Here is an 11,828-nt window from a genome sequence, read left to right on the forward strand (position 1 = left end):
CATAGTGAATTCAAACAAACATGCCCCCAAAATAGTAGTTCAGGTAGCACTTATATAGAGATGCTATTAGTGGAGATTTTTTGCTTCTCATTGGCCCTACAGTGAGGGGAAAACAGTTTAAAATCCCAGCCTCAATTTGATTCTGCAATGGGCATTAGCTGGAGAGTCATATCAAAATTTACCACCATTCCTTTTTTTTTTTTTTTTTTTTTTTTTTTTTTTTTGTCTTTTTGAAGCAGGGTCTCCCTGTAGCCCAAGCTGTCCTGGAACTCATTATGTAGACCAGGCTGGCCTTGAACTCACAGAGATCCGCCTGCCTCTGCCTCCCGAGTGCTGGGACTACAGGCGTGCACCACCATGCCTGGCTCACCATTCCTTTTTTAAATTGTGTGTGATGGTGTGATGTGCCAAGATGGGATGGGTGTGTGTGTGTGTGTAGCTCAGAGGACAACTTCCAGCCTTCTACCTTATTGAGGCAGAGTCTCTTGTTTTTTCTGTTGCTTAGTTTTGCACTCCAGACTATCTGGCCCATGAATTTACAGATAATCTTCCTGTCTTCACTTCCCATCTCACTGTTGGAGTGCTAGGATTACAGATGCACCCCACTGCATTCATACTTTTCATTGTTTTTATTTATTTATTTTGGTCTTTTAGGACAGCATCTCCCAGTAGTCCCAGTTGGCCTGGAACTGGCTATGTAGACCAGACCTCCAATTTACAGTGCTGGGATTAAAGGCACATGCCACCACACCCACCCGGCTGTTTATTTTTATTTTTTTGGTCTTTTTGAGACAGGATCTTCCTGTAGCCCCAGCTGGTCTGGAACTCACTATGTTGACCAGGCTGGCCTTGAACTCACAGAGATCTGCCTGCCTCTGCCTCCCAAGTGCTGGGATTTAAGGCATGCACAACCACACCTGGCTTTTTAAAAAATACTTATTTATTCTTTTATGTTATGTGTATGAGTTATTGCCTGCTTGTGTGTAAGTGTACCTGTGTCGTGCAATGCCTGAGGAGGACAGAAGAGGGCAGATCCCCTGGAATTGGGCTGTTGTTAACTGCCATGTGGGTGCTGGGATTCAAACCTGGACCCTCTGCAAGAACAGCCAGCTCTCTTAACTACTGAGCCAACTCTACAGCCCTGTTTGTTTATTTTTTGAGATCAGGTTTCCCTATGTAGCCCTGGATGGCCTGGAACTTGCTATGTAGAGCAGCCTAGCCTTGAACTCAGTCTGCCTACCTCTGCCTCCTGAGTGCTGGGACTAAAGGTGTGGGCTACTATATCCTGCCCTGATTCACCCTTTTTTTTTTTTTTTTTTTTTTTTTTTTTTTTTTTTTTGGTCTTTTTGAGACAGGGTCTCCCTGTAGTCCAGCTGGCCTGGACTCACTTTGTGACCAGGCTTGTCTTGAACTCACAGAGATCCACCTACCTCTGCCTCCCAAGTGCTGTGATTACAGGCATGCAGCACCATGCCCGGCTTCCTGATCCACCTTTTTATGAGGGTTCTGAGGATTCAATTCTGGTCTCAGGCTTGTATAGCTAGTGCTTTTACCCACAGAACCATTTCTTGGCTCCTCCCCACTATTCCTTTCCTGTATTGCTACTTAACCATTTCTTTTTCCTGGGAATCTCTTCCAGTGTAGTGAGGAGTTCTGTAGACAGAAGATAAATGGAACTTAAATTGGATGTGGTGGTGCACACCTTTAATCCCAGCACTGAGGTGGTAGAGTCAGGCAGATCTCTGTGAGATGAAGGCCAGCCTGGTTTCCATAGTGAGTTCCAGGCCAGCTTGGGGCTACCGGGAGAGTCTGTCTCAAAAAACAAAAAACAAAACAAAGGAACTTAGATAATAAAGATTCTGGCCTGGGGTTGATGGATCAGCCAGTAAAGGTGCTGACCAAGCCTAGCCTGCCCACTCATATTTAATCCCCCATACAAAGTGCCCAACATGATGGTGCACATCTGTAATCTGAGCACCCTTAACAGTGAGATAAGAGGTTGAGACAGAATTGCCTGGAAGCTCATGGGCCAGCTAGAAAAGATCCTTCCTCAACAAGGTGGAAAAGTGAAAACCCACTTCTGAAAGGTGTCCTCTGACCTCCACATGCTCACCTTAACACCATGACATTTCCACACACACACACACACACACACACACACACACACTTCTTTTCAGTTTCAATAGATGGGCTGAGACAGATTTCAGGTGAAATATCCTTTTTGTTTGTTTGTTTTTGAGACAGGGGCTCCCTGTAGCCCTAGCTGGCTTGGAACTCAGTAGGTAGACCAGGCTGGCCTGGAACTCACAGCCATCCGCCTACCACGCCCAGTGAAATATCCTCTTTTAATGTCAGCCATCCTCAGCAGGAGAAGCTGGGATAGGAGATCCAACAGCAAGCCACAGAACAAAGGAAATTCCTATAGCCTTTAGAGGGGATGGGGGGGTAGTCTGCTCAGTGAAGGTACTGGATAGGCTATAAGGCCTTTACACATGTTGTCTTGTGCCTGGGCAGCAGGAAGGGAATCCTATCCCTCTGAACTACCTTGGGGGCAGTGTGTTATCTTGTGTCTTAGACCTAGGATGGGAGAAACGAGGGCAGGGGATCCCCTCTACAGGGCAGCATCTGTGATCTAACAGAACTAAAGATGAGAACGATTTTACTTTTAGTTTTTAGTCTGACTTACTTCTGGTACAAACCAGGTGTGGTTGGTGGAGATAGTGCAATATGGAAACGTCTAGAGAGAAATGTGGACATAGTATGAGCATTCCCTAATCTAAGATCAACTCCATAGTCTAAGATCAACTCCATAGTCTTATTTGGGTGTGCTCCAGTACTCCCTAAGGTACTGCATCTCACAAAGTTTCTGACGGCAGTCTGGGAGTATAGCTCGGTAGCAGAGTTGTGTTTGCTTGGAGCCCTAGGTTCTCCAGGACCAGGAAAAAAGTTTCTGTGAAATAGTTGCAGGATCACTTTTCGGACACACTGGATGTGGTTGCGATTTTAGATACGGTAAGGGTTTAGAAGGGGACAGTGTGATTGGAAATGTGTTTCTGAAGCTGTTTGTACAAGCTTTCGGTTGAACTGTGTGAGCGTTCAGCCAAGTGGCTGGGGATTGGTGTCCTAAGTAACCGCACTAAGTTCAGTGAGCCCTGATAACAGAACCGGATGAACTACCTAGGAAATCCCACCCTTCGACACCCTCCACTTCCCACCCCACCACCGCGTTCCTTCGGGCGGAGTTTGCCTGTACCCTAAATTGTCCGGCATGAGGTCACTTTGCCCGGTCACGTGCCCCTCCCCTCCGAAGCGCCACATCACCTGCCGCACCCCTCCACCCCCACCACCCACGTGACCCGGCCTAGTTTCTCCGGGCAGGGCCCAACGCTCTCGGGAAACCCCGCCCCGCGCCGCGCTCGGCCCGCGAAGCTCCGCCCCTCACCCGCCCTGGCTCGCGCGTGGCACCGGGCTCCACGTGTTTCTGCCTGTCCAATGAACGTTGGCGGCCGGAGTGAAGCGGCCGGGAGGAAGAAGGCTTGCTTACGTCGCGCCAGGGGGGCGGGGCTTGCAACGTAGGCCAGAACGAGGGGACGCTAAGGAGGCAGGTCGGAGCCGCTGCCGTCGTCGCCATGACCCGTGAGCGCTCGGACCCTTTGCTTTAGTTCTTTTCTTCCCGGTTCCTCTCTGTGCTCGGCTGAGCGCCGGGTTGGGCAGCCCCTCAGCTTCGGCGGCGCCCGTTTCGTCAGGGAGCGCTCTCTAGCCGCCTCCCGCGCAGCCGGAAGCGCAGCCCTCTGCGCGCCGCCACTTCCTGAGACCCCCTCTGTGGGGCGCGGGCCGCGGGCGGTTTCCGCGGTAGGGAAGCCGGGTGACCTGCTGTGGGCGCCCCGCGCCCCGTGAGGCCCTGGCGGTCGCCACACGGCGCCCCAACTGTCCGGGCTCCCTCGCAGCCCCAAACTTGCCAGGCGTCTCAGTAGCCTCGGCCGCACAGTCCTCCCGCACCCCGCAAGTTAACCTACCCATGGCCACTGCCCCACCCCTGCAGCCGAGGCCGCAGATGGCCCGGGACGTGGGGTCTCTGGCTGGCCGAGTTGCGGGAGGAGGGGCGCTGTGTGTGTGTGTGTGTGTGTGTGTGTGTGTGAGTGAGTGTGAGTGTGAGTGTTAGTGTTAGTGTTAGTGTTATCGCCCCGGCGTCTCACTCTCTGCCTTCTCTCCTTAGGCGGTAACCAGCGTGAGCTCGCCCGCCAGAAGAATATGAAAAAGCAGAGTGACTCGGTTAAGGGAAAGCGCCGAGATGATGGGCTTTCTGCTGCCGCTCGCAAGCAGAGGTAGCCCCAGGGAGGGGAGAGGACGGGTCGGGGAGACCTGGGTTAGACCAAGGGTTGTACCAGGAAAGAACTACTTCAGGGATTGGATCTGGACTAGGTGTGTGGGGCAGAGTGCCTTGGTTCCTCTTAGAGTTTGATTTTCTCCCCACTCCAAATTGTTTGGTCACAGCCTTACTGGAAGGGACTGGGGCTGTTCCCCGTCCTTAGGCTGATTTCTGAGTGCCCTGAATGTGACCTTAAGGGTAAGGGCAGGGAGCTTCGCAGATCAAGTACAGTTGTGGTTTGTGACAACCCACTACTTTTTGGCCTTTCCATGCTGCTAGTTTGTCCTCCCTTCTCCCGACTTTTCTTGATAGTGTTGCTGGGTGTGGTATTCAGTACAGAATAGAGAGCCTTGGGCCTGTGGCCAGACTTCTGACCCCTTGGGCAATGGTCAGATGGCGACTGATTGCCTTTTTGAGCCTTAGTTTTATTCCTCTTGTTCTCCTAGGGTGGGCATATAGCAGCCATATGCTGAACTTTGTCCCATCCACTTCCGTCTTATCCTTTGTACCCTTCATCCCCCTGCATCTTGTCCTTTTTACCCTCTGGTACCTCCCAGTGCCCCATCATCTCTACCCCTAGGGACTCCGAGATCATGCAGCAGAAGCAGAAAAAGGCAAACGAGAAGAAGGAGGAACCCAAGTAGCTTTGTGGCTTCGTGTCCAACCCTCTTGCCCTTCGCCTGTGTGCCTGGAGCCAGTCCCACCATGCTCGAGTTTCTTCCTGTAGTGCTCACAGGTCCCAGCACCGATGGCATTCCCTTTGCCCTGAGTCTGCAGCGGGTCCCTTTTGTGCTTCCTTCCCCTCAGGTAGCCTCTCTTCCCCTGGGCCACTCCTGGGGGTGAAGGGGTTACCTCTTCCCAGTGTTTTTTATTCCTGTGGGGCACACCCCAAAGTATTAAAAGTAGCTTTGTAATTCCTTGAGCGCCTGGTTTGACTGGGGATCGGGGGGATGGGGATGGAGGAATGACTGCCCTTTCCCACCAAAAGGGGAGAGCTCTTATAGATTCCTAAGGGAGAGATTGCGGAATTGTAGACTTCGTAAATTAAACATCACAGAAGCAGCCTTCATTTTACTATGACAACCAGAAAAGCACTCCAGTTATGTGGTAGAGGAATCCTCCAAGAACCATAGAGACTTTTCTGTGATTTTTGTCCTCTGAGACCTTGAGCACCATCCTCAGGATGGAGTTGAGGGCCTAAGAGGGAAGGATCTAAGACCTAAGTTTGTCTCTCTTCCTCATTCTTCCTCAGTTTGTTTGCTAGAAAGGTGGCCAAGAAAAATCCTCCTGCTCTTAAGTGTTCACATTCTCTTTTGTTCTGTCATTCCTTGTGGAATGAAGGTGGTTTTTGTCTTCCATTTCCTTTGACCTCAAGATGAGGATTAAAACCTGTGGTAGCCTCTGTTCCTTTCTTCCTGTGCCCTGGTTTGTTCTGTGGTTCTGGGCTTCTTACATCCCTGTGCCCGGGGCTGAAGTGCTTATTTTCCTTTTTAATGCCAAGAGCAGATCCAAGTCTAGTTTCTGTTGGTATTTCCCTGCCCCCAGCTCCAGCAGCCAGGAAAGGGGCTGGTGCCACCCTGTCTGCTAGTAACAGCTGAGGTTCCTGAGCTGACTTGAGAGTTAGGTTCTTGAGCAGGAATGAAGACACTACATAGTGTGAGTTAAAAAATTAGAGTGTGTTTGGCCACTTCCAATTTAGATACAGTATTAAGCCTAAGGGGGAGATAAATGTTCATTGTGGCCTTGAGATACTGAGCTTGGGCTTGATAGCTCTTGGAGCCAAGACTAGGCATAACCTGCAGGGAATCCTAGTTTGTTAAAATAATCTGTTGGAGGCTGTTTTTCACCTGGCAGTACTGATACTGGTGGCAGCATTGCCTGAAGGTAAGAGGGGCTGGCGATTCTGAGTGGGGAGCCAACAAAGTGGTACCAGTAACAGCCCCTGGTGGAGTAATACTCAGGCTCAGCTTACTTTTGTAAAGGTCTTTTCCAGGTCTCTACCCCCCCTAATAGCTGTGAAACCAAAGACCAGTTAGAGATACATACAGGGCCTTCACTTTTAGAATGCCCTGCTTCCCCACAACCCTGGTAGACCCTAAGAACCCTTTGGAATGGCCTAAAAGTATGTCTACTTCCAGCCTGCCTGAACCTTTTGGTAAGGATAACCATGATGTAGAGTGAAACAGGGAAGAAGACAGTGGAAAGCAGAACAGCTGTATGAAAGTTGCTGGTTTTGCACTGAGAAGCTGGAGGGGTCTCTTGCATAGTTGGCCTGGCTGTGCTACTTTGCTCGAGAGAGAGAGAGGGAAGGGCTAGTGGGAAGCAATGGTGCTAAAACTACCCTCCCTATTTCTTTTATGAAGACTCTTGAGGGCTCTTTGGTACTTATGGGTTCAGCTGTTTCTTAGACTGCTCACTTGACTCACCATTCTCTGATTCCACTGTTTGGGGGCTGCAGAAACAGTGTTTCTGTAAACAAGGCAGTAGCATGTTTTGGAATGGCTTCAAGAGAATGAGGGTACTAATCTAGGGAATTTTCCCTTTGAAAATACTGGCCTAGTGTAAGAAGTGGAGGCACACTTGGGTTCAAATTCTTCATCTAGCATATAACTGGCTATGCAAACTTTGGTACGATGTTTAATCTTTTGTGCCTCAATTCCTCCATTTGTGAAATGGAGCAGATACCTACCTCACAGGGTTGTTGTGAGGATTAAATTAAATGCGATTATGTATGTAAAGTATCTTAGCACAGTGCCTACCTAGCACATTGTAGGTACTCAATAAAAGGTAATAGCTAGAATCTGAACATTCTGGGTAGAGGTTGGTAGGGTGTGTGTCTGTCTGTGTGTGCTGGGGGGAGGCATATTGGGGATATTGAGCTCTTGGTGCTCACCTGGAACTTGGAACTTTGATGGTCCACGAGGGCCGAAATACCTCAGCCAGGTAGGAAGCCTGGTTGCTGTGAAAGAAGAGTTATTTGGGCCAAATAGGGATTGGGGGCATTTACTGTTACCTAGTCTGTATTGGTACCTTTTGGAGCGTATTGTGCTCCCAGAGGCCCCTAAAGTCTGCACATTTTTAATTCTCAAGTCATTCTCTCCTGCCCCTGTCATTTCATACAGATCATCTGACAAAGTGCTATTCTTAGACATTGTCCCTGTTTGTGGGGAGCCTCTGGTTCTAGTCTTGCTCTTAAGATTTAAACCACAGTTTTAGACATTCTGACTATCCTTCACAAAGTCCTGGGCATCCTTTCACATCTTTGATCCGTTGACACCTTTGCACAAAGCAGAAAGCATGCAAGCTACTTGATGCTAGTACTCAACATTGCTACTGAAATGTCTGGTGTTTGTGGATCCATTTCACTCAGGCCAGGAAGGTACAAGGTGAGATTCTGTCCTTGAAGGGTTACTGGTGAGGGACAACAAAAGAGAAAAGTATTTAGAACAAAGTTGGGTATTTAGTAGGAGCAGAAAAGGACTACCAGCACTGGTATCTGCATCCTTACCTGTCTCTGGGGATGATTTGACAGTGCAGAGGAAGTCAAATACATGATATAGCAGCTCATGATAGAGGCTTGGAGAAGGCCAGAGTAACTGCTTTGGGGTTGACAGGGTGGTAATTTCCTCGATATTTTGCACTTGGGTCTTATTCTGTCCTTTGAGGGGTGGGGTGGAGGTTCTTTTATTAGGATTGGGAAGGCTAATGAACTTTGCAATAATACTGAAAGGAGCTCACCCCACATGCAGATCTGGAATGTTGTGTGGCTTATATCCACTGAGGTGGATGTTTGGAGCAATGGAGAGGAAAGAGGCCACAGAAGCAAAGATGAAGGTAGACTAGGCAACATCTTGAGCAGGCAAATATTGGGGTGTATGTAGTGGCAAAACAGCTTCCTCACCTGCCATGCTGTAGTGTCTTAGGATGGCCAGAAACAGCCAGGAACCAGCTGTCCAGGGCTGTACCTGTCTGCCTAAAGAGGAGAGCAGTGGGTAATGGTTTGGAGTTCCAACTCTGTTTTCACCCATTACTATTCTCCTTTTCCCAGAAGATACTGATTAGTCAGCACACTGGCCTACAGTTGCTCTACCTCTTTAGTGCTGGGATTAAAGGTGTGTGCCACCACGCCTGGCCTCATTTACTACATTATTTTTAAAAATACATTTATATTTTGGGGCTGGAGGCAGGATTTCAAGAGTTCAGGGTCAGGGCTGGAGAGATGGCTCAGTGGTTAAGAATACTGACTTACTGCAGAAGACCCAGGTTGGAATCCCAGCATCCACATGGCAGCTAACAACTGTAACTCCAGTCCCAGGGGATCTGACAGCCTCTTCTGACCTCTGCAGACATTGCACGACTCGGGTGCACTCGCATGCAGGCAATACACGCATACACATAAAAAAAAAATTGATATTTTATGAGTGTATTTCCTGCCTTAGCGTAAATCCACTTATGTTGTCCAGTGCCCACGGAGGTCAGAGGAGAGCGTCGGAACCCCTGGAACTGGAGTTAAGGACGGTCATTAGCAGCCACCGTATGGAGGTTTGGAATCAAACCTGAGTCCTCTGAACGGCCAATGCTTTTAAAACCTGTGAGCCATCTCTCCAGCCCCAGTTGTTATATTCTTGAGCTTTTGTGGTTTTTGTTTTGAGATAGGATCTTGCCATGTAGTCCAGGCTGGCCTTGAACTCAGTATCTAGTTCAGACTGCCTTGAATTATTTTTCTTTTTTTAGTATTCTATGTGTATGAGTGTATTGCCTCCATGTATGTGAGTGCACTCGTGCAATGCTGTGGAGGTCAGAAGAGGGCTTTGGATTCCCCTGGAACTGGAGTTAAGGACGGTTTGTAGCCACCATGTGAGTGCTGGGAATCAAACCCTGGTCCTCTGCAAGAGCAGTCAGTGCTCTTAACCACTGAGCCATCTCTCCAGCCCCGACCCTGAACTCTTGACAATCCTGCCTCAGCCTCTTGAGTGCTGAGATTCTGAGATTACAGGTGGGTGTCATGTCACCATTTTTTATTTTACGTGTATGAGTGTTTGTGTATAAGCACACATGTGAGTGCAGTGCCCACGGAGGCCAAAAAGAAGGCATTGGACCCACTGGGACTGGAGTTAAAGATGGTTGCTAGCCACCATATGGGGACTGAGAACTGAACCCTGGCCCTCTGTAAGAGCAGCCAGTACTTTTAACTGCTGAGCTCCTGGTATCACCATTCTTTAAAAAAAAAATATGAGTGTGTTGCCTGCATATATCTGAATGCACATGTATGTGTCGTCCAATGCCAGAAGAGGGCTTCAGAGTCCCCTGGAACTGGAGTTAAGGACAGTTCCTAGCTGCCATGTGGATGCTGGGACTTGAACCTGGGACCTCTGCAAGAGCAGTCAGTGCTCTTAACCACTGAGACATCTCTAGCTATTCTTGACTACCTGTTGCCATATATGCACCGCATACCCCCACTTACTTTGTAAACCAGGCTGGCCTTGAACTGACAAAGGCCCACTTGCCTCTGCTTCCTAAATTCTAGGATTTAAGAGATTAAGAGATTTCACTTTTTTTTTTTTTTTTTGAGATAGAGGCTCATGTAGCCCACACTGGCCTTGAACTCTCGATCCTCCTGTTTCTACCTCAGTGCTGGGATTAAAATTGTTATAACTTGCTTCCTGAGCTTTTTGGTACTGCTCATTGAGAGACCATGGGGCAGTACCTTCAGTGCCCTTTGCGCAGACTTTGTCTATTCCATAATGCCAGTCAAACCTCCCCAGGAAGAGCCTTTATGGTTAAGTGCTCCTTATCAGTTCTTGTTCTGGAGTGGGCAGAGGCTATGATAACCACTAACTGTAATAGGATGACTGTGAAACCTCCACAGATGCCAATGCAGTAAATGCCAAGCTGAAAGATGGGCACCAGTGGGAACTTTTAACTGGACATATCACCACTATTAACCCCCCCCCATCACCCCCAAGAGTCTTGCTGTGTATTAAAGTCTGGCCTCAAACTCCAGTCCTGCTTCAGTCTCTTCTGAGTGCTGGGATATCAGGTGTGGCACCACGACCAGCTTTCTACCACTTTTTCAGAAAGTCTTTTAAAGCTAATCTTTCTGGTCAGGCTGTAAGGTGAAGAGTACCTGCGAAGAGATGCTTATGGATGCAGAAGGCACCAGTACACACACCTAACAGGAACAGCAGCTTGAGGCTCCAGAACCTAGTTAGGGAGAGAAAACCAAATCAGTAGAAAAGGCAAAGAAGTGAAGAGTAAAAGGGAAGGGAAAGTATGGAAAGAAGGCAGAGAGGAAACTAAATATAGGAAAGGAGGAACCAGTCTTAAATCCCATTGTATTCCAGATTCTTAAAGACCTAAATAATGTTTGCAAATTGTTACCTCTACTTTTGAGACTAGGAGCTCAGTGTTGTAAAGTGGCTCATGGCCATATAACAAGTACTGGGAAACAGGACTTAAAAACCGGTTTTCTGCTTTTACTTCATCCTGGAGTTTAACCAGTTTGTGTCTACTTTCCTCTGTCCCATCCCCATCCCAAAATTACACACCTACCTGTTATGCAGCTGTGCAGAGGGCTAGTCGGGGGAGTGGAGGTGGACCAGTGTAGCAGGAGGAAGGTGGCAGTTCTTGGACATAGTCTGTACCAGCCCCTGAGCCACTGAGTACCAGACAGTTCAGAGTGACCGAACAGGTAGAGAACACGGCAGGCATTTGGATCTGAGGGAATTTGGTTGTGAAAAATGGCAAGTCAAAGTGCATGGAATGGTGCCAACTTCTCAACTGTTAGGTCTATTTTGCCCCTTGTGCCCAATCCAAATATTTTATTGGTCTTTAATCTTTTCCTCATTTTTTGTTTTTGAGACTGGGTCTCACTATATTGCCCTGGCTGGCCTGGAACTCATTATAGAGATCTGCCTGCCTCTGCCTTCTGAGTGCTGGAATTAAAGGGGTGTTCACTAAGGCTATTTTCCTTCCTTTGCAACACCCTTCCCACTACCCCCACTTACTTTGCCCCAGGCCTGTATTCTACTTTGTCACTGTAGTAGACAGCAGACGGCAGCAGATTGCTAAGGCCCCCATGGAGGAGGATGTGGAGCTGGCAGATCCAAGTAGGTTCTGGGAGGGGCCCACCTAGAGTGGCAACATTTGGGGTGGGGCTCACAGCAAGACACCTGGAGATCAGAGCAAATGGACAGCGAGGCAGAAATTGGTTGAGGAAAGGCATACACTAATGTATGTGTGGGGTTAACCAGAGGTTGAATTTCAAAGCCTTTGCAATGTCTGTAAGCTATTTAAGGTTTCCTGCTAAACACTAGCAGGATTTTCATCGAAGGCACTTGAGCCATCTATGTTCTTAACCCTTCGTCTAGGAATGTGGGAAGAGGTTTATTGATTACTGAGGCAAAGAACAAGAGGGACAAAAGGAAAGGCTTTCTTTATTGTCTTCTGCAGGTTTGTC

At 48.5% G+C, this 11,828-nt stretch overlaps 1 protein-coding gene across 2 annotated transcripts; it reads left to right on the top strand.

Annotated features, from left to right (window-relative positions):
* The first annotated feature begins 3,224 nt into the window (after positions 1-3,224).
* Serf2 (small EDRK-rich factor 2) lies at positions 3,225-5,291 on the top strand. Of its 2 annotated transcripts, none has more exons than XM_008849019.2 (3): positions 3,225-3,636; positions 4,217-4,325; positions 4,950-5,291. In XM_008849019.2, the coding sequence occupies exons 1-3, from the start codon at positions 3,630-3,632 to the stop codon at positions 5,011-5,013; spliced, it is 180 nt and encodes a 59-aa protein (XP_008847241.1). In that variant the 5' UTR covers positions 3,225-3,629; the 3' UTR covers positions 5,014-5,291. The 2 variants fall into 2 exon arrangements, with proteins under 2 accessions (XP_008847241.1, XP_008847234.1); XM_008849012.3 differs by having other exon boundaries at positions 3,480-3,636; positions 4,927-5,291.
* Positions 5,292-11,828: the final 6,537 nt, after the last annotated feature.

The sequence above is a fragment of the Nannospalax galili genome, unplaced genomic scaffold (assembly GCF_000622305.1).
Source record: "Nannospalax galili isolate Female #2095 unplaced genomic scaffold, S.galili_v1.0 scaffold732, whole genome shotgun sequence".
NCBI classification, from domain to species: domain Eukaryota; kingdom Metazoa; phylum Chordata; class Mammalia; order Rodentia; family Spalacidae; genus Nannospalax; species Nannospalax galili.

Excerpts from the sequence above, each read along its gene's own strand:
- Serf2 (XM_008849012.3), top strand. Across the intron at positions 4,326-4,926 it reads GCTGCCGCTCGCAAGCAGAG|TGCCCCATCATCTCTACCCC; the intron begins GTAGCCCCAGGG and ends GGTACCTCCCAG.